This window comes from Mus caroli, chromosome 19, assembly GCF_900094665.2.
Source record: "Mus caroli chromosome 19, CAROLI_EIJ_v1.1, whole genome shotgun sequence".
Lineage (NCBI taxonomy): Eukaryota > Metazoa > Chordata > Mammalia > Rodentia > Muridae > Mus > Mus caroli.
In genome coordinates, this window is record NC_034588.1 from 50,412,947 (window position 1) to 50,435,773 (window position 22,827).

At 40.1% G+C, this 22,827-nt stretch overlaps 1 protein-coding gene across 5 annotated transcripts in view; it reads left to right on the plus strand.

Annotated features, from left to right (window-relative positions):
• The window catches only part of Pdcd4 (programmed cell death 4), a 28,173-nt gene extending 5,966 nt beyond the window's left edge, over positions 1-22,207 (plus strand). For 3 of the 5 annotated variants that reach the window (XM_029472570.1, XM_021152004.2, XM_021152003.2), the window contains exons 2-12: positions 393-499; positions 2,071-2,373; positions 3,887-3,981; positions 5,622-5,735; positions 11,353-11,574; positions 13,514-13,611; positions 14,343-14,457; positions 18,313-18,420; positions 18,646-18,756; positions 19,589-19,728; positions 21,448-22,207. In XM_029472570.1, the coding sequence (XP_029328430.1) occupies positions 457-499; positions 2,071-2,373; positions 3,887-3,981; positions 5,622-5,735; positions 11,353-11,574; positions 13,514-13,611; positions 14,343-14,457; positions 18,313-18,420; positions 18,646-18,756; positions 19,589-19,728; positions 21,448-21,508 (1,410 nt within the window). In that variant the 5' untranslated portion in view covers positions 393-456 and the 3' untranslated portion in view covers positions 21,509-22,207. The remainder of the gene's footprint in view (positions 1-392; positions 500-2,070; positions 2,374-3,886; positions 3,982-5,621; positions 5,736-11,352; positions 11,575-13,513; positions 13,612-14,342; positions 14,458-18,312; positions 18,421-18,645; positions 18,757-19,588; positions 19,729-21,447) is intronic. The other 2 variants (XM_021152002.2, XM_021152005.2) reach the window with 2 other exon arrangements.
• Positions 22,208-22,827: the final 620 nt, after the last annotated feature.

The window sequence follows — 22,827 nt, forward strand, 5'->3', positions numbered from 1 at the left end:
CACACACACACACACACACCACACACACACCACACACACACACACACACACACAGGTGGGGGGAGTCTTAAGAGATTTGGTGTGTATGTTTAAAGATACGTGTGTTACAAACATTTCTTTAAACCTTACATTTAAGGGATTCATTGGCACATACTGAAATCCGATGCACTTTTATCTCAATCTTTTCCTTCCTTCTCTTTGTCTCAGAAAAGCTCTTGGAGAAGTTTGGAGCTAAGTATTAATTCGATTAATTTTGAAAGCATAGCAGATTCCTAAAAAGGGATTTAGGCTTTTTTTTTTTTTTTTCATTTTATTCAAGTAAGTTGACTTTACTTTAATTGTGTCAGTTTAGAAGCTGTTGAACCTTTTTCTTTTCTTTTTTTAAAAAATAGATCCTCAAGGAAGACTTGCATTTAGTAATTTGTGTATAATCAGTGCAAGCGAAATTAAGGAAAAATGGATGTAGAAAATGAGCAGACACTGAATGTGAACCCCACTGGTGAGTAGTGTCCTAACCCCTGCCTTGTGACCAAACTTGAAGCTATTCCATATTTTATGTGGGGAAAATGAGAGTAAAATGTTTAAAGTACTTTTTTAGCCATGCATAAGGTATCCTAGCTCTGCAAAAAGGCAGCAGAAACTAGTAAAAGATCTTCAAAAGACAGGAAACGGTGTCTAGTGAAGTTAGAGTGTTTGCATTTAAAAGTATTGAGTGTGGTGCATGTAGCAGGGACAGTGTGCAGTGATGTCACGTTCCATAGTAAGGACTTCTACACTTTATTCTGAGGTCATGTTTGAAAGAGTTTTTCAGTAAGGGCATGCTTTAGAAAACCTCTCTGTTCACTTTGGAGACTGTTTTGAAGATGGAAGGCTGAGAGGCAGAGACTAATGAAATGCTGTAACACACTGAGTGTGTTTGGTTTGGATCGCAGTGTTTTCTTAGTAACATTTGTACTTTTGCTAAGAATCTAAAAGGAGGAATAAGTCTATGCTTTTTAGATTGATTAAATTTTTACTATTTAAACTCACAAACTACAAAAAAGTCATATATGTCAACTTTACATCATAATAGTAATTATCATAATTACAATTAGGCACCAGACAGTTTGGGTGATTTGCCTCTGACTTGAGTTACCCATCTGGAACAAAACTGCTGGAGTAGTAATGAAGTCAGTGGCCTTTCTGACTTAAAACTGTTTCTAGAGCAAGGCTGAGGTTGCCATGTGATCTTCAAAGACATCTGAGACAGGGAGAGTGGTCTGTCGGGTGCTGTTGACAGGAAGTGCCGTCTGGTAATAGCCCCTTCTTTGAGGCTCTGACCAGGGAAGATCATTATGGAAGGAAGCATTGATTGCTGCAGTGGGTTGCATGATCATTGACCATGTAGTGTTCCTGAGGCCTGAGTTGCTAGGATGGCTTCCACGGAGGGAGTGAGATTCGGGTATATTTTGAAGAATTCTGATAGAAGATTAGTAAATGACTTCTAAGCAAAAGACGTTTGGAATCATTTTAGGTGCTAATGAGCCAATATGTGTAGACTGGGAACTTTCCAGAGATAGAAATTTGGGGAAATAATTCAGGAGTTGGAGATGATGGTTTAAGAGCATTCCCTAGGTTGACAGCAGTGGTATTTGATTACATATTTGTCAAATATGTATTGCAGACTAATGTTTCCTAAGCATTTGTAATTGAACAGGGAATGTTTTGAAAGTAGTTTAAATACTCCTTGATTTTCTCATCTATATGAAGTGCTGAACTTGTACTGTCCAGCATAGCCTAGAACGTATGCTATAGTTTTATGCTCTTCATACTGACAAAGGTTTTATTACCCAAGCATGTGTAAAAACCTCTTCTTAGAAAACCCTGTTAATTAAAATTCAGTACCTTCATTTACTTTCCTTGATAATGGGAAAAATAATCTATTTGTTCTTTATAAAATTGCCAATGTATGACTACTACTAGCCTAAAAAATGTTAATTTCATGTGAAGTAACCAAATTAGGTTTTACTTGACAGAACAGTGGATACTGGAAATACTTAGCTTAGTTTTTTTTTCATTCTCTCTTTTAAGACCCTGACAATTTAAGTGACTCTCTCTTTTCTGGAGATGAAGAAAATGCTGGCACTGAGGAAATAAAGAATGAAGTAAATGGAAATTGGATCTCCGCTTCTACTATTAATGAAGCTAGAATTAATGCAAAAGCAAAAAGACGACTTCGGAAAAATTCATCCCGGGACTCCGGCCGAGGAGACTCAGTCAGTGATAATGGAAGTGAAGCAGTTAGAAGTGGAGTTGCGGTGCCCACCAGTCCAAAAGGAAGGTTGCTAGATAGGCGGTCCAGATCTGGGAAAGGAAGGGGGCTGCCAAAGAAAGGTTAGTGTGTGCTGTGCAAAGAAACAACTGGAAGAACCCCAGATCCTGTGCCAGGAGTCCCTTGTTCTAAATGGACAAAAGCATTAACCGCTCTAGGGCTTATGATTGCGCACATCCTTAGGGGAGAGCTGAAGGCCCATACCACTTTTCTTTTTAGGTTGATTATTTTTTCTTTGGGGTAAACTTTCTCTTTCCCCTAAGCAAAATAAAGTAAACATTGATGCTTTCTTTCAGTTGTGATTTTATACACTCTATGAAGATGGTCAGGTTTATTATAACTGTTATCAAATGAATCTATGTCCATTGTTAAAAGTAGTAACTATGCACTTGGTAACATACATGCAGATCTGGGTTTGTGTTGACTTTTAGTTCCGCTGCTTGAGTGCTGTAGTAGATTGATTTATTTCACTGCTGTAGCCAGTGCCTAGAATACTCGTGGACATTTAAAGTTCATTTGGATGAGGGTCTTTCAGCGTCTGTCTATAGTGGGATTTCTGTAGAATTTGGAGATTGGACTGGATTTTGAATGGTGTGAGCTTCAGTTATACATTTAAGGCACAGATAATTTAAATGGACCTTGTGATGAAAGTGCTTAGAAGGAGGGGGAAACTGAAACATGGAGGTTGAATTTCAGCATCTTCTATTAATGAACATAGAACTAATGCCAAGACAAAAGTTTGATTATGAAAATTTGTTAAGGTGAATAGAGAAAGAAAAATCTATTAGTATTCAGGTAAAGTATAGTGGTCTTTCAGAAATTATTTTGTGACTAGCTACATAATTATATGAATCAAAGTGGCCCATAGTTATCTGGTTTTGGTCTGCTGTGTTGGCAAGGATTATACTCCAGGTACAGAATAAAAACTTAAAAAGGGGGAAATGGCATTATGAAGGCTTTTTAAAAGTATTATTTTATACAAATTTGGCTTTGTAAAAATGCCACAGTAAATTGCTATGGAAAAGCAACTTGTTGAGTTGAAGTTGTAGTCTTTGATCTGTATACCGAAGTAGAGAGAAACAGCTGTCCGTGCTGTTGATTTTTATATAGTAATTATTTGTTAATATACTGCTAATTTCTAAGTTTAGTTTAATGTGCACTTGATGTGGAAGAATATTACATGTTAGCATGATGGTGATCAATATGGATCTCTGTGGATTGATTCTTTTTTATGTGTTGAGCTTTTAATGGCACATTTACTGGTCCGAAATGTTTCTCTTTTTTCTTCTTTTTTTTCTGGTTCCAAGAACTGTCAAAATTTAGAGCTTCACCACAGGGTCATGTTCTGAAAGGTCTGTGGTATGGCTGTTGCTCAGATTAAAAAAAATACTATAAAGATATTTTTCTAAGTTATTTTAACTTGATGCTTTTGAAAATAGCTAATCTTGAAAAAGTGATCTAAATAGGAGTTTCAAGTGTAATTCTCAACTGGAAAATAATTAGCATAAGAATTTCTACATTTGAAATTATTTCAGATTTCAGTTAATATATGTGAACTATCATCTGAACTTTCAGGTGGTGCAGGAGGCAAGGGTGTCTGGGGCACACCTGGACAGGTATATGATGTGGAGGAGGTGGATGTGAAAGATCCAAACTATGACGACGACCAGGTAATCAACTATTTTTTTTATATATTCAATGTTTGTAAGATTTCTTGATTTTTCACCCATAAGATTGTCAAGTAATACATGGTTATATATCAATACTCCATAGCTATGAAGATATATACAACATATATGGCAAAATCATATATACAGATTGGAAAAGTCAGTTTTTTGATAGTAAAATGTATATAATTTCCACTTGTTTTGGGAGTCAAGAGGAGGTTTTTATTGACTTGACTAATGATAATAAAGGAGGACTCTGGGATAGCATGGGCTGCTGGTATCAGGTTCCGTTTTAGAGTCACTATTGAACACGAGTAGTAGGATAGATGTTAGTTTGAGGACACATGCATTTTCTCTCTTATGATAATACTTAGTAAGAAATGTCTTAATGCATCATTGTGAAGTTCTTTTTGTCTTTTTAATGGAAAAATTTCAAAAGTATAATTGGTACAATGAACCTACTGGTACTCGGCTTTCAGCTTCACCAGAGTCACTGCGTTAGTTCGCTCACAGACAATCTTACTTAACCTTGTATCTGTTTACTTGAACATGTCAGTGTGTGTGTTAGCTTGTTTTTCTTTCTGGACATCATTCATATATATGCATTTACCAGTTTTAAAAAATATTTAAAGGCTTTGGGGTTGAAATGCCATGTACTCTGCTAAATACTAGTCTTTTAAGCATATGCTGCAAGTAGTATTTTAAGTGACAAGTTATAGATAAAATATTTTAGCTTTTCTGTAGAGGAGACACATGGGTTGGTGATAAGCATTTTAATCTTACTGAAATTTCACTTGAACTGTTTTTTTCTTAGATTTTTAGTCATTACAATATTGATCTCTTATTTTTATTATATTTTGAAAGTTTCTGTTTTTGACAATATTAGTACATAGATAAGAATGCTTAATCTCGTTAAAAAGTCAAGTTTTAATGAAAGTATGTGCTAGGATGCCATATTAAAGGTTTTGGGTTAAAGAGTTGGTTTCTGAGGAATATAAAAGTTAATGTAAAAGCTGAGTCGGCTTGGTAGGCAGGTGTGGAGCGTGAGTTTGCATTTCTAGCACCCACCTCAGAGCTGGGCAGGGTGGTGCCTATCTGGGATCTCAGTGTTGGGAAGGGAGACGAGTGGGTTCCAGGCTTGCTAGATGGGAGCAACTCAGCAAGAGACTCTGTCTCAGAACATGAGGTGAAAGGGACAGGGAGATGGCTGAGGAGGGAAAAGCACTTTATGTACAAACTGGGCAACCTGAGTGTAGTCTTCAGAGTCAGGAAACCCATATGAAAACCCGCTATGGTGGGGGCATCTGTCACCCAGTGCTTCAGGGGGGCATGGGAGGTGGAGGTAACATCGACCTCTGGTCCCTGCCTACCACATGCATGTATGGCACATGGCCCTCTCTCTACCCAAGTAAGTCAGCGTGCAATAGAGAGTTTGGAGAAAACTCATGTATTTGCTCCAGTGAGTGGCTTCAGTGTGTCTCTGTCTCATTGAGGTTGTTTGGAAAGCGGCTGCATACAGACTCTGTGCAGTTAAAGCAGGAAGCAGACCTTTATCTTGCCTACGGGTGATCACTAACCAGCGGAACTATGAAAGTATAATTTCAGTTTATCTGAATATTTAATTATAATTCCCCTTCTTTCAGGAGAACTGTGTTTATGAAACTGTAGTTTTGCCCCTGGATGAGACCGCATTTGAGAAGACTCTAACACCAATTATACAGGAATACTTTGAGCATGGAGATACAAATGAAGTTGCGGTAGGTTTCAAGTTGCAGGGAAAAAACACACTATTAAACCTATGTAGAATGATTTTGGACTACTCTGGATAAGTTTATGTTTTTTCTTTTGTAACAACAACAAATTTTACAACCAAGAGGGAAACTTGTGGACATGGCGGTTTATGCCTAAAATCTCAGTACTTGAGATGTAACGGTAGGTGGGACAGGTCTGGGGTTGAAGCCAGGCTGGGCTACATAGGGCTTCAAGAGAACAAAGAAAAAGAGGGATACAATTTTTTCCTTAAACAGTTACATAGTTCTGGGCTCTGATGATACTTCTATGCCATTTATTTTTGAGGAAAATGACACAGGCACTATTTCTATACTTTTAAAGCATCTGGTTTTATAATCTAGACAGTTCTGTGGAATTTATAGACCCTGTGTAGCCTCTTCAGGAGCTTCAGAATGATCTGTTTTGGGGGAGATTAAAATACATCTGTACTCTCCAAGAAACAGCATTTATACAGAGATTTGGAAAAGGATGTATATGGGCACCAGGAGAATCAACCCAAGGTTTGATTCATAGTTTGTATGGGGATAATTAATGTGTTTGTAGTAAATTTTCATAAAGTAAATCTCGGAGGTAAAATAAAGTGACTAGTTTCATTAGAATTATGGGCCTGAGCTATAACAGTTATTAATTGGAAGTATTTATAATTATTAAATTCCAACCTGGGCTTTTGATTTGTTTGTCACATAGGTTTGGTAGCTTTGGGTTTATAGACTTAAAGTATAAAACAGCTATTTGTTTATTGCATACTGTTGTGTGGGGAGACACAACACACACATACATTGACTTACCCCAGAGAGGGAATCCATGACAGTCCAAAATACAGACACCACCAGAGTCCGGTTTGTTGAACCAGTGAGTTTTATTGGGATTATTTACAGCAATATGGATGAGGAGTTACTTCCATGAGCAGAAATGATTCAAAGACCTTTGCATCACTAAAGCCCACTGCAGCATGAATGACAGGCCAAAAGCTGGGAACTTGGAGCATACTGCCCAGCCTGAGGCAGCCCATAGGCTGGAGAGTGACCTTCCCAGCTGCCTCAGTGGGTCTAACTCTTCTGTAGGCAGGCTGCTGCTCCCTGTCAGTCCCTGCAGTGTGGCTCTGCTCACTCTGGCAGGAAGAGACTTACTGAGTCTGGTCAGTCTCAGGAGCTTACCTCCAGCTTTACCTTCCTGCTTAAAGAGTTCCCTGCAGGCTGGGATATCCTAGTCTTAGAGGAAACTGTTACGCAATGCTCTATCCCCTACTCCCGAGCTTGTATTCTTTCTGCCTTTCTGTAGTGATCCCTGAGCCTTAGAAGGGGGTTGACTCTGGATGTCCATCTATGGCTAAGAAGTATGCCACCATAACATACCACATTAAGTCAGCTCTCAGGAGCTTGGCCAGTGGTCATGAGTTGAGTTCGATAATAACAGCAACCTATGGGTGTGAACTCATGTTTAGAAGGCAACTTGACAGACATATTACGTCCACTTAGAAAAACCATATAGGTTGCTTCCCCACTGGGACCTATGACCTCTGTAGCCACAGGTTTTTGTCCTAGTTTATCGTACCAGAGGTGAACTCCCTTTTGTGTGAAGGTCTTGATTCTAGTTGGATCCAGGACAGCTGAGCCACTAGTGCACAAACTGGCATATCCTGCCTTGCATGTTGGTATTTCAGTACACAGGGTCCATAGCCCAGCAGGAATGCTGGTGACGGTCCTGCACCGCGAGGCCAGCCAGCAGGGTTGGGGTCGACATTACAGTCAGAACATGCTCATGCAGTGTCGTCAGCAGCAGGGTCAGACCATCAAGTGCTGAAATAGAACCAACAGCAGGAGCAAAAGCTTTCATGATTTGTGGGGCCAACAACTCATAAGGAGAGAGCCCTCTTCTGCCTCTAGGGTCTTGTAGTCAGTAAACTTGTAGCTTCTGGGAGTGTCTTTTCTGCCCCTTTAGGGCACCGTTTGGATTTAACTCTTTAGCTGATGGTTCAGTTACTGGGGAATGCTCAGCAGCTTCAGACAACACTGGTCCTAGGGCAGCCGGCATGGCATTTGTGCTGGAGCTTGTATATACCACACCTCACTGTTGTAAATTTGCTGCCGCCTTTATGGAGTTGGAGTCTGTGCTGCACCAGAAAGCAGTTTGGCCAGGTGGACTTTAGTCCAGCCCTTTATTGGGCAAGCTGTTCTTTAGTCACTAGGGTAGTTATAGGTCCCACCTGTTGCAATACTAAATTATTAAATTCAAGTAAACAGTTGCTGTCCTTTGCCTCTGCTCCTTTCTGTAACCCAAGCCTTATTGGGCCTTTGCTTAGTTTGCTTTTGCCGTACACCCAGTTGTAGCCTTAGCAACATCTGGTGACTTCTGACAGGAAGGCACATTGAATTCGTGGGGTATACAGCTGCTGACCTGTCCTACAGTGATCTTAGCCTGCTCCAAAGCCACGTTAGCCTGTCTGTGTCAATCCGTGTAACCCCTTTCATTATCACTTTATACAAAGGATGGGCAGCTTGGGCAGGATTTGGTATGAAAATCTGTTGCTATTCTAAGAGCTCCCCGAGTGCCCCCAGCACCTTTACATTTACAGGCATGGTCTGTTGTAGGATTTTGACAGTAATGTTGTCAGGTATCATATTCGTCTTATCATACTAGACCATAATACTGCCAAAAATTTTACATTTGTGCTTGGCCCTTATACATGTGGATTGATCTTCCATCTTTATTGAAGGGACCAGGATTGTCTCAGGATCCCCAAGACCAAGTTCTGTAGGTCGGGGAAAAAGAAACAAAGACAGGAGGGAGAGGGAGAGGGGAAAAAGGAAGAAGAGGAAGGGGGAAAGAGTGTTTGTCTGGGGTTGGGAAAAAGGACAGGGTCAGGACAGTGGAGACAGATGTGGCCCGTAGCATATGGCAGTTTACAAAGGCTAAGTAAGAAGGGAAACTCTGTGTTAGGGTGACGCCAAAAGGGGTTTCCATGGCTGGACCTCAGTACTTTGATAGCTAGACCTTGGTTGTCAGCCTGAGGAGGAAGAAGTGGCCAAACGGGGCTAGACCTTGGTGGTTAGCTTTTGGAATGTAATCTACTTGTTTTTAATAAGACAGAGGCCGGGCAGTGGTGGCGCACGCCTTTAATCCCAGCACTTGGGAGGCAGAGGCAGGCAGATTTCTGAGTTCAAGGCCAGCCTGGTCTAGAGTGAGTTCCAGGACAGCCAGGGCTACACAGAGAAACCCTGTCTCAAAAAAAACAAAAAAAAACAAAAAACAAAAAAACCAAAACAACCCCCCCAACAAAAAACAAAACAATAACACAACCCCCCCCCAAAAAAAAAAAAAGACAAGAGAATGGGGGAGAAGAAGGGCAAGGCCTGCCAGAGCATGCTTTCATGTTCAGACTGTCTAGAGTCCCTTCTTTCACTCATTCCTTTAGACACACCTATAGGCCCTTTAGGTTCATTTCTGGATGTTCACAAACACTCAGAAGTTAGCATTATGTCATTTATATAACACATTTTCTAGAGGATAGGCAGGACAAAGCAGCACCAAGCCATGACGGGGGAGCTACAAAGATAACCTTGGTGAAGCATTTTCAAAGTCAGTTTAATCTGTTTTGAGCAAGCGTCGGGTGAGTGCAGAGGTTCACAACTAAGATGTTCTAAAGTGTGACGTAAACAAGGTCCAATACAGAAAGGCTCCATCCCTTTGTATCAGTTGCGTCCTCCACAGATCCAGGTTGGATACCTCATGACTTTCATAAGTCAACCCACCAGAGACTGATTTCCATCACACTGTCTCAGGCCATGTAACCATTGCTTTAAAGAGAGATGGGAAGTTACATTACTCAGTTTTTCTGTCTCCACAGCTGTCTGATGGATCCCATCCAGCCCTGTGTTTCACAGCCTCACAAACCAGGCTGAAACAGGCTCTTTTGTTACTTGTTTAAACTTCCCTAATTTCAGCAGTTCAAGAGCTGAGTGTTTCTTGACCACCCTAGTTTCTTGCATGGAACCAGCCGTATTCTGGATCATAGGTTTTCTTGTTCATTCCATTAAAGGCTAGTCCTCTACAGTATCCTCTTAATGCTTTTACCATAATCGGCCCCACTCTGACCCTTCCTATGGATCCCAGAAGGGCTTCCGGGCACAGATCTAACTTGCGATCTCTTTTCCTTCCACCCTCCAACCTTTAAGAAGCCACCTCATCTCATCCTCTTGGTTATCTAATTTGCCAAATTAGAGGCTAACACGGAGGACGCTGCCACAGCTGTCTTGTTGCAATTGCTTATTTTTACACAAACAGGTTCTTGCTGGCAGCCATCTCAGCCTTGGTGCATTTCTGACTCCACGTAAGAATGGCTAGGTAACGTCTGCTGCTGCTGCTTGCCTATGGTTCCCCACCCTTGTGAGTGAATCTTAAAGACTTCAGCTTTTCCTCCAAACCAGTGGTTCTCAAGATTCCTAATGCCATGATCCTTTAATGAAGTTCTTCAAGTTGTGGTGATGCCCCAACTGTAAACGTGTTTCATTGCTACTGCTATGAATTGTAATATAAATATATGATATGCGGGATATATGACATATGACCGCGAAATGGATCACAACCCACAGGTTGACAACCAGTGCTAAGCTTTTAACTTTTCAGAGCATCTCCATATCCACATAGTGTACCCCATTTATCAAGCAGGCATGCCACCCTCACCATATAGACAGAGATTGCCATCGTGGGACTTCCCACAGATGTTACTAATCCTGATGGCTCAGTCTTAGTTGTGCGTCTTATAACAAGAACCATGCAACTTCTAGCACACAAACGTAGCCCAAAAGCATCCCAGCACGCTGTGTAAAGGGAAGGACAACTGTATTAGAGATCACTGACCATATCACTCACAGGCTTGTGAAAGTAGGCAGTGTTAAGTAAGGAAGTTAGAGTTGGAACTCTGCCTCTAAGGTTATATACTACTGCAAGGATTGGATTCTTCTGAGCATTAACTGGAGTGGCAGAATGCCTGAGAACCATGCTGCACGGCTAGTGAATGTTAGGTGCTGTTGTGCTTTATCATTTGAAACACTAATCCCAGTTAAACACTGATGATCCCACTTTATAGTCACATGAAAGACTAAAGCAGACATTTATTTTAAGAGGAGACAAGGTCTTACTATGTAACTCTGCCTGGTTTGGAACTCACTATGTAAGATCAGGTTGGCCTTTAACTCTGTCTTCTTGCCTCTGCCTCTCTGGTGCTGGGACTTAAGGCATGTGCTACTAAACCCAGTCTTCAAGAGAAAGCATTTAAGTAGACTATATAAGCAGTTTGTAATATAAAATAAATTTCTCCACCAATGTTCGTCAATTATTTGTAGAAATAATCATAATAGATTGTAGAGGACTGGCTAGTTGTAGTTGGACTGTTCGCACTGTTCTTCCTATCTTCAGTGTACTGATAACCAGGCAGGTAGAGCTTGTATCACTGATGTAAACCCAGTATGCCTGCTGGCATTTCTAAAGGTGAGGTGTAGACACAGAGGAGAAGCAGGACCGCAGCAAAAACAAGGTGACTGAGCTAGAGAGACAGGTAGTCATCTTCCTTCTTTCACACAGGAGATGTTAAGAGACTTAAACCTTGGGGAGATGAAAAGTGGCGTGCCGGTGTTGGCAGTGTCCTTAGCCTTGGAGGGGAAGGCCAGCCACCGGGAGATGACATCCAAGCTGCTTTCTGACCTTTGCGGGACGGTGATGAGCACGAATGACGTGGAAAAGTCATTTGACAAGTTGCTGAAGGATCTCCCTGAGCTAGCCTTGGACACTCCTCGGGCACCGCAGGTTTGTGTCTTCCTTTTGCTCCTTTCCTTTGTGTCCTCCGTGTACACACTCTGTGTACACACTCCTCGGCAATTACAACAGTTGCAAGGGAGTGGCCCACAGTTGTAACCATACAAAAGTAGCTCTGCATATTGTAGGTCTTTCTCCCCAACTCCATTTTTATTTTCTGTACTTTGTATTAAACCAAGGGCCACCTACATGGTGACAAGTGCTCTGCCAGCGAGCTACAACCTTCCCAGGTCTTGATGGAACCAAACAAAACCCCTTTCCTGTCCAGCTCTGTATAGTTTGTAGGTCATGTGTAACACATGTATTTCCTGTTCATAGAGTTTTTTTTTTTTATTATATCAACATTTTTACTAGCTAAGAAATTTTAAAGATGTTATGTTGCTATATAACAGATACTGACTGACTTGAGTGGGATTTATTAAAACAGTTATAACTATTCCCTTTTGTAACTTTGAAAACATGTAATTGCTGTTAACATTTGCATAAAAATTGAATTTATAGAGAATTTCTAAATGTTGTTTCTGTAACAGGCAGCTCCTCTGAGTCAAAATCAGATTTATTTCCCTTCCCTACTTACATACATGCTTAAAAACGGTCGTCTGATTTCATATTAATTACAGAATTTTTGATGAATAAAATCCAAAATGAAGAAAGGCCAGGAAAAGCCCTCCACACAAACCTGTTAACATTTTGATAACTATTTTTTTATTTCTAGTTTGTTATTTATTCGTGTTATTTTACCTTTATTTAATTAGAAAGTAGAATTGTACCACAAACACTATTTTGTAGAGTTGACTTTTCCAGTGCCCCACCGTGTACTTTGCTTTGTATGCACTACTTAAGCATAATTTTACTGTTAGACACTGAAGTTGTTTTTAGATTGTCTAATAATTTTGCTATGATCAGATTTTGAAATGAACCTTTATTTGTGCATAACTTTTCTCCACAACATATTCTATAGTTAGAGTATTGAAGAGGAGAGGTTTTTCCTTGACTTCAGGTCACTTTAACAGACACCAATGGGTGTGTGCAGAGTCCTGGGGATTAGGGAGTGAGCAAAGCAGAGGCGCCATCCCATCCTGATGGCATGGGCTTGAAAGTCAAGCTAATGGTCGAGGAGCATACATGGCACAGGGCACACAGGCGCTTCTGCACACCCCGCACTTGAGGGCCAGTGTAAGGGAGTGTGCACCATGTGCACACACACAGTGTAAGGGAGTGTGCACCATGTACACACAAACAGTGTAAGGGAGTGTGCACCGTGTACACACACACAGTGTAAAGGAATGTGCACCATGTACACACACACAGTGTAAGGGAGTATGCACCATGTACACACCGTGTACACACAGTGTAAAGGAGTGTGCACCGTGTACACACACAGTGTAAGGTAGTGTGCACCATGTACACGCACACAGTGTAAGGGAGTGTGCACCATGTACACACACAGTGTAAAGGAGTGTGCACCGTGTACACACAGTGTAAAGGAGTGTGCACCGTGTACACACACATACACAGTGTAAAGGAGTGTGCACCGTGTACACACACATACACAGTGTAAGGGAGTGTGCACCATGTACACACAGTGTAAGGGAGTGTGCACCATGTACACACACACAGTGTAAGGGAGTGTGCACTGTGTACACACAAACAGTATAAAGGAGTGTGCACCACGTACACACACACAGTGTAAGGGAGTGTGCACCATGTACACACACACAGTGTAAGTGAGTGTGCACTGTGCACACACACAGTGTAAGGGAGTGTGCACCATGCACACACACACAGGTGCTTCTGTACATCTCAGCATGTGTTTTAGGTATTGAGTGTGTAATTAGACAGTTTTTATCATTTATGCATTTCAAGATTGTATCCTAATAAAAGTTTATTTTAGTTTTTTTATATAGTTCTCTTTTTTTTCTTATTATAGTTGGTGGGCCAGTTTATTGCTAGAGCTGTTGGAGATGGAATCTTATGTAATACCTATATCGATAGTTACAAAGGAACTGTAGATTGTGTACAGGCTCGGTAAGTAAATTCATTTTTGCTACTTAGAATTTCAAAATGAGAAATCCTACAACATCCTGTAACATGACATGGACATGAATCAGACATTGTGAGTGTGTAGTTTTCCTTACGGGTTCTTCATTGTTAAAAGATGTTGCCATGGTGCAGCAGGAAGAGAGCAGTAATAAAAACACAGAATTTCTGAGTTAAACGATGCGGCTCCCTCTTTAAGTCTCCCTCTTAGGGCCTCAGTTTCCCTACTTGAAAAATGAAAGCATTGACTGTGAGTGTCCATGCTACCTTCTGGGTCGGACAGTCGTTTGGTTTAATGATTAGAAGCCAGACTTGCTGCTTGGCTTTTCTAACCTCTTGGAGGCTGACTTAGCCAGCCAGACCTCAGGCTTCCCCAGGTACCGGTATTCAATCCCAGGGGTCTTGGAGGAAGATCTTCCTGGGTGGGAAGATGTGAATCAATATAAAAGTTATATATGAATTTATGTTCCTTCCTGGCTACATAACCATTAGTTTACAATATATTTTGACGAGAAGTGGTTGTAAAAGAATATGAGAATGTTCAATATTTTAAAAAATACCTAATTTTTATTTGAAGAGTTATTTTCTAAAACTACATATTTTTTGTTACATTAAAGTTGCCAATACATACACAGTTTTGTAAACTTTACTGATAATGTGGTAAACATCAGGCCTGTGTATGTATTATAATGACTTTTCTCTTTTTCTGTCTTGGATAGAGCTGCTCTGGATAAGGCTACTGTGCTCCTGAGTATGTCTAAAGGCGGGAAGCGCAAAGACAGTGTGTGGGGATCCGGAGGCGGGCAGCAGCCTGTCAATCACCTTGTTAAAGAGGTACTTACTGAGAGTACTTACTGAGCGTACTTACTGAGAGTGCTTACTGAGAGTGCTTACTGAGAGTGCTTACTGAGAGTGCTTACTGAGAGTGCTTACTGAGAGTGCTTACTGAGTGCTTACTGAGAGTTGTTTGCAAGAGAAAACAACAGAGTTACTACTAGATGGTATTTTTGTGGGCAGGAATTTAATGTGGTCATATGTTTGCAAGTAAAAATCTGAATAATTTATGAATTAGAAAAATTAGGTAATTGTTGCTGTTTATCCTGTTTTTGTGACTCAGTGGTGTGACTGTTAGCCCTCATGAATATAAGAAGTCTTGTCTGGAATGTCTAAGAAATGAGTGATTATAAAAAGTCTGTGTGTGAACTCTAATGCCTGAAATCTTTTTTATAGTAGTATTTAGTCTTAAAATGCTGCTGAGGGGAGATTATTTGTAATTACTCAATAAACGTTATTTATATGAGCAGTTTGAGTAATCTGAAACCATAAGCTAGGAATTATGAACACTAGAGTAGACCAGAGTGGCAGAGCGTCATAAGTGTGGGTGCTCATGCATTTGCTAGAAGAAAGTGAAGTGATTGAGTCACGTCGCAAAAGTAAAAGGTTTGCTTCCTGTGGGTTCTCTCCTGCTCTGTAACAGTGGGAACTGTAACGGCTAACTGCACACCTCGAGACTGCAGACCGCACTGCGGGCTGTGTGCTGCCTTTAGTGCTTTCCTTCTCATTTTGTTTTGTGTGTGTGTGTGTGTGTGTATGTGTGTGTATGTGTGCTTGTCCAGAGGTCAACCTGAAGTCTTATTTCTTAGAAATGTCACTTTGGCTGGGCGGTGGTGGCTCATGCCTTTTAATCCCAGCACTTGGGAGGCAGAGGCAGGCAGATTTCTGAGTTCGAGGCCAGCCTGGTCTACAGAGTGAGTTCCAGGACAGTCAGGACCATACAGAGAAACTCTGTCTCAAAAAACCAAAAAAAAAAAAAAAAAAAAAAAAAAAAAAAACCCAAAAAATGTCACTTTGTTTTTTGAGACAGTCTTTCACTGAGACCTAACCTATGAGCTAGGCTGGCTAGACAGTGAGCCTCTAATTCCTCAGATTATAAGCATCCCAAACCCAGATTTTTACCTGGGTTACAAAGACCGTGCGTGCGTGCGTGCGTGCGTGCGTGCGTGCGTGCGTGTGTGTGAAGTAGTTCAGATGGGTAAAGAAATTACCATTTTTGCTTTTACCTATGTTAGAGTAGATAGGTCATGACTGATTTATGAAGTGGAAACTTTAAAAAAATTCAAAATAAAAGATTTTATTTTTTAAAAGATTTTAAAAAAACAAAACAAAAAAATTTGAAGAATTATAAGAAAAAAATATGAGTTTGTTAATATGCGTGGGACATTAGGCAGCAGTAAAGGACACCCTGACTGGAAGGGAGATGCAGAAGTAGCTCTGCTCTCAGTTGGAGTGATGCATGGATTAGAGGATCCAGGTAAGTCCACAAAAGAACTCCAAAATCCAGCCACACCATGGCCGAGAGCTTAGCAGATTCTCATCAAACAAGATCATTGTGTGAGAGTCAGCTCTCCATGCGTTAGGACTGAGTGAATAGACAGAAATAAAAATCGGAAGAGCATAAAAATAGAGCATGAGGAAAATAAAGGAAATTCAACGCCTTTACTAAAATAAGATGCCACATTGATGAGTATTAGATAATATTATTAATATGGTAATACTCTCCAAAGGTGATATTTTGAGGAATTAACAAAATCCTAAGAGTATGTGAATTACCTTTAAATAAAAAGAGACTGGAAATAAAGCCAACAATCTATGACATTGTTATGCATTCTCATTTAGATAGAAGCAAGGGTCAAGGAAGTGTTCATGTGGGTTTGTATTTTATTATTTGGAAAAATGCACTGAATCTGACAGGGAATGTTAGTTTCACTTTTTAAAAAATAAGTGATTTTTAAAGATACGTGTATACGTATGTGTCCTGCCTGTTTGTGCAGCATGTGTGTGAGGCCAGAAGAGGGGTGTGGATTCCTTGGAGCTAAAGTTAGGGGCAGTTGTGAGCCACTGTGGGTGCTGGGAACTGAACCCAGGTCCTCTACAAGAGCTGCAAGTTCTGTTAACCACTGAGCTGCCTCTTCAGCCCCATGTTCCACTTTTCCAGTGGTACAACAAATATCATTTAAATAACAAATATACTGTAGTTTTAGTAAAAAGTACTTCAAATATTAAATATGTGTTATATTAAAATGCATACATTTGCATCCGCTGTCCTTTGTGTATGTGCTTAGTGAGTGTGTGTGCATGCATGGTGCGTGGTTCCCCAGCATAGGAGGTGTGTGCTTTTGTGCCTGTGCACATGCATGAATGTTAGCTGGCTCCCCACCACTCTCCACCGTGTTGTGTTGACATAGGGACACTCTCTGAACTAGAGCTGGCTATTTTTTTTTTTTTTTTTGTCTTAACTTAGTGGCCAGTGAGCTTTTGGGATCTACTTGTCTCTGTCAGCAGTGCTAGAATTGTTTATCACTGCCTTGCCTGGCTTGCTTTATGTGAGCTTTGAACTTCAGTCTTCATGCTTGCAATGCAGCTACTCTCATCCCTGAGCCATTTCCTCAGCCTCAAATACATACTTAAAAACAAAAAACCAAAAGAAAACAAATCTCTAATTAGAATATAGTTTAGTGGTAAATTTTTACTTTACCTTTTATGAAGATATTATAGAAGTTGAAGTAGAGGATATTTAGATAAAATAATTTTATTCATCCAGCCAAAATTCACTTAATGCCATTAGATATAAATACCCTTTTCTCAGAAAATATGTAAGGAAGATTATTTTTAGTTGAAGTTCTTTGGCTGAAAAACATTCACCATTTTTTTGTAGAGCCATAAATGACAGCATACAAGCTCTAGTTGGAAGTGAAGAACAGTCTGTCTCGTTCAATTGCTGAGCGTTTTTATTTTTTTCAAATTATTGTTTTCGTGTGTCTGGGTGGGTGTTTTGCCTGCATCTAAGTTTGTGTGCTACATGTGTGCAGTGCTCGCGGAGTCCTGGAGAGGGCACCAGATCTTACAGATAGTAGTCAGCCACCATGTGGGCCTGGGACCTGAGCCTTGGTCCTTCAGTGTGCTTTTAAGCACTGAACCATCTCTTCTTTCCCACTGAACATGTCTAGATTCTGAGTTACAAAGCCTCAGTTTTAGAGAGAAGAGAACTATAGAGATTCTTGCCCTTGTAGTAACACTCCATCATCTCTGACTTTTGGGCTTCCATTGCATTAAGAACATCTTGATGTTTTGTGGCATTCTAAAAGTGATGAGACTTTAAGTTAGTGCCCTCTAGTGGCACTAAAACATTGTCTTTTTAAAGATGTAATTATGTGTTTGTGTGTAGGTATGTGTATATGAGTTAAGGTGCCCCTGGAGGACAGAGCTGCAAGATCCCACGAGCTGGAGTTACAGGTGGTTGTGAGCCATGGGAAATGGGTGCTGGGCGCTGACCTCAGGTCTCTGCTGAGCACTGCATGCTCGTAACTGCTGAGCCAGCTCTGCAGCCTCTGCCCCTTGTTTTTAAGGGCTACATTGGAGTATTAGAGTCACAAGCACGGCCATTCATATCATAAAACCTACTGGGAGACGCTAGAGATTCCTTGGAAAACCAAGTGCTGTGTTTATTACTTCATACCTGAACCATCTGAAGCCCGGGTGTTTACTTTTAATTATGAGAGAGTTCTTTTATGCCACCACTCTGCCAAATCCACATGCTCAATATTGGTGCGAATGTTAATCTATCATTTAGAAAAGTACACATCTTTTAATAATTAGCAATTCTGACATTTCACCTTTTAAATCTAATAGATTGATATGCTGCTTAAAGAGTATTTACTCTCTGGGGATGCATCCGAAGCTGAGCACTGCCTTAAGGAACTGGAAGTACCGCATTTTCACCACGAGCTTGTGTATGAAGTAAGGCTACACTCTCACACCCAAGAGGACTTTCAAGTCCTCCTTTTACACCACAGTAATTGATGTTTCTTTAATAATGTAAAGTTTTCCCCTTAAAATATTAAAGTACTTTATAAGTTTATATAATCGCTACATGTTAGAGGAGGGATTGGATACATCTTTAGGACCAGTTTCTCATAAGTTGATTACCAAAAATTTATTTACTCTTTTCTGTTCAAATTTTAGGCCATTGTAATGGTTTTAGAGTCAACTGGAGAAAGTGCATTCAAGATGATCTTAGATTTATTAAAATCCTTGTGGAAGTCTTCTACTATTACCATAGACCAAATGAAAAGAGTACGTATGACATTACTTAAATACATTTATAAAAGGTGTGTGCCTCCTTTAGCTGTGGAAGGGTTGGGTTATATTTTTGCAAAATAACAGTTTGGGCTTTTTTTTTTTTTTTTTTTTCCTTTTAAAGAATGATTGTTCAGTTTGTGTGATGCAGTTTTTTTTTTATCTAGATGAGTCATTTAAATTGCATTTTTTTCTATTTAAAATTGTGGTTTTTGAAATGTTGGTGAAATTATATGTTTATACAAGATAGTTAAGTGTAGATGGGGAAGTCAGTTGTCAGGTAGCCTGACTTTTGCCTGGAGCTCTTTTGAGAATTTTTAAGTATACATTATTTTCAAGGTTCAAATATGACTTGTTTTGTCAGATTGCACTGTGACCGTTTATGGTCTATTGGTGGGTTTTTCCTGGCATACACTGTGACGCAGGCTAACAGTTATGTGTGATGCTGTTCTAGGGTGGCATGCACTGTCCCATAGGCTAACAATTATGTGTGATGCTGTTCTAGGGTGGCATACACTGTGACGCAGGCTAACAGTTATGTGTAATGCTGTTCTAGGGTGGCATACACTGTGACGCAGGCTAACAGTTATGTGTGATGCTGTTCTAGGGTGGCATACACTGTGACGCAGGCTAACAGTTNGACGCAGGCTAACAGTTATGTGTGATGCTGTTCTAGGGTGGCATACACTGTGACGCAGGCTAACAGTTATGTGTGATGCTGTTCTAGGGTGGCATGCACTGTTACACAGGCTAACAGTTATGTGTAATGCTGTTCTAGGGTGGCATACACTGTGACGCAGGCTAACAGTTATGTGTGATGCTGTTCTAGGGCTATGAGAGGATTTACAGTGAAATCCCAGACATTAACCTGGATGTCCCACACTCGTACTCTGTTCTTGAGAGATTCGTGGAGGAATGCTTTCAGGCTGGAATAATTTCCAAACAACTCCGGGATCTTTGCCCATCAAGGTACTTTATTTAAATAATACTTTCTCATTGAAAAATATTGAACGAGATCCTTGGGGAGCTGAGATAGATAGCTGTTTGTCATTCTGACTCTCAGAGAAAGCGTCTTCCCTGACATGACTGGAGACGCAGACACTGTGTAGGCAGTTTGAATTCAGACGGTTTTAGACCTCAAGGTCTAATGGACCCTGATGTACTCGGTAGTGGCTTCCAACTACAGATGAGAGTGTGTTTTTTTTCCAGAGGGAATTAATATTTGTACTTTTAGGATGTAATGTAAGAGTTGATAAGGGCTTTTCTCCATGAAATCAATAAGCTTGTAATAAGTTAAATATCTAGTTGGAGCCAAACCTACATTTTATATACATTTTTAAGTTTGAAAAATGTAAGCAAAGTACTTTTGTTTTGCAAAGACTCTCAGAAAAACTATTTCTAGGTAGGCTTCCTTGCTTTAAAAAGTTTAGACACTAAGAGAAGATGATGGTAGAAAATGTGTAGACATGTCTGGAATGGAGTTGTTGGCAGCTGTTGTGGCAGACAGCATCAGGGAAGCCTCCACTCTGGCAGGGTCTCTCCTTCACTACCTCAGCCTGCTCCTGATGGAGTCAGTCCCCAGCCTTTCTGTTCGAGAACACAGTAAGCTCCTCTCAGTACTTTGTGGTTGCTTTTTAAGGTTTTTAGGCTCGTGTTTGAAAGTCTGTATCTTTATTGGGGCTTTATGACTCTCTTTCTGAAGAGTCATTTGAAGAGATCCTACAGTTGTGTAATACCAAAAACTTGGACTTTTAGTCTCTTACATTTTTGCTTTTCTGTACTAAGTATACATGTATGTGTGATCTTGCATGTTTGTAAGCGGAGAGAGAGCAAGGGATCATCCTGAAACAGGTCTCTCTGCACTTCCTGGAGGTTGCTGGACAGTTGGAGACAGGTTTTTTGAGTTTTCAGTGGTGGCACATGCCTTTAATCCCAGCATTTGCGAACCCTCAGGAGGGTTTCTGAGTTCGAGTCCTGACTGGTCTACAAATACACAGTGAGTCCAGGACAGCAGGGCTACACACAGAAATCTTGTCTCGAAAAAACAAACAACAAAAAAAGGTTCCCCAGTTGGGGCATATAGGCTAGAAGAAAGTAGATTCTTATTTGGTTGTCTGTACTCAAGATTTGGACTTTTCTAAGGCTAAGAAGTTAGTTATTAATCAGGTATTTGGCCATATTATTTGCTAACATTAATTTGCTTGTTATATGTGGGTTTGTGTGCTTATGCCATGATACGTATGTGGAGGTCAGAGCACAGCCTATGGGATTCATTCTTTACTTTGACCATGCAGGTCCCAGGATCGGTCATCTGCCTTGTTGGCAAGAGCACTTAGCTGCTCTGAACCATCTTGGTGGCTGTTTTGATAAGTTGTACAGTTCCGTCTTCCCTAATTCTCAATGCTGTATCAAGTCTGTTTGGCTCAACTGGTTTCAAATAAGGTCGAAATAAATGTTGAAGTCTATAAGTAAAATGTCTTCATTTCCTATTTTAACTTGTATTAATCCAAGTAGAGGAAGAGAGTTCATTAGTAATCATGCATTTATCTAAGCTACTCATACATGCTTGTCATCTGATGTTTCATAAAACATCTCATGTGTCTAGTGAAAACCCCTTTGAAAAGTGAAGGTTTTAGTGTTTTTCAATGAGTCACATTTTTAAGTGCTTTTGTGTTTGTTCTTTTACAGGGGAAGAAAGCGTTTTGTAAGTGAAGGAGACGGAGGCCGTCTTAAACCTGAGAGCTACTGAGCACAGCGGCTCTTACAGTCTTAGGTGTCACCAGGAACAGATCTCACTGTAAGAGTTGTCAGTACAGCTTTTCTTTTTCTTTTGTTTTTGTTAGGTTTTTTTTTTTTTTTAAGAATTTGTTTTGGGTACAAGGCATTTCTAAAATTTTATAAACTTACGTTTAATGGGAATTTTTGAAGGATTTTCTTTTTTTTTCTTTTCTTTTTTTTGAGGGGAAATTAATGGAGGGACAGAAGAGTAACCACCTCAGTGTGGGGTGTTCTGATAAGCTACTTTCTAAGTGCCATGGTTAGGACTGATCATTCCAAGTTTCACGTTCATGTATGACTGCCGCTCCTTTCTTTCAAGGACAGTGTTTTTTTGTAGTAAAATCACTGGTTTATTCAAAGCTTTAGTTAGGGGTGAAGTGAAGCTACTAAACCCCATGTTGGCTGCTGCTGTGGAAATGCTGTGCTTTGAGAGTAAACACACACACACACACACACACACAACACACACACAGATTTTTGTTTTAAAGAATTTTTAAAAAAACGAGTTAGTCATGAGACTTTTTCATCTTTCCAGGGAACATATTGATTGGTCTTAAATATTAGACAGTTAAGTAAATGGTGGCTGGAACATCTATTTTTCTACAAAACTGGAAAAACGAACCCGGTTCTACAAGAATGTACAAGAAAATAAAACATGTGAAACACTGTTGATTCTTTAGTGGGAGTGCATTTATTTTGTCTTTTGAAACTTATTTTAGGTTTCCTGTCTAAACCTCACTAGGCCTTGTATTCAATCCTAACAGTACAAAACAAACAAAAATGTTTCATTGTTTCTTGAGACAGAACCTGCTCTATAGCTCTGGCTGGCCTGATAATTGCTTAGGTAGTCCAGGCTGTCCTCAAACCCGTGGTCTGGGAGTCTTGAGTGCCAAGAAGAAAGGTCTAGGGGATCAGATGTCTTCTTGTGCTTCCATGAGCACCTGCACACAGGTGGCATACACACCGACATACACACATATTACAAATTTTAAAAACTGTAATAGTTAAAGGCCTTTTAAGGTTATCCTAGGGAAATACACATGCACTTTAATTTTCTGTTTTATTATATAATGAGTTAATGAGTGAAATTTGTCTAATATATAAATAGATCTTACCCTTATATTGTAACGTGTTATTCTCTACTCAAAGCTTAGATTTATCTAAATTACCAATATTTAACTACCAATAAATAAGTTACCTCTAGCCTCTTTTATAAAGCCTAGTTATTAGCAAGGTTTCAAGATCTGTGGAAACTGAAGGTGTCTGGTGACTGCAGCAAAATCATTACAT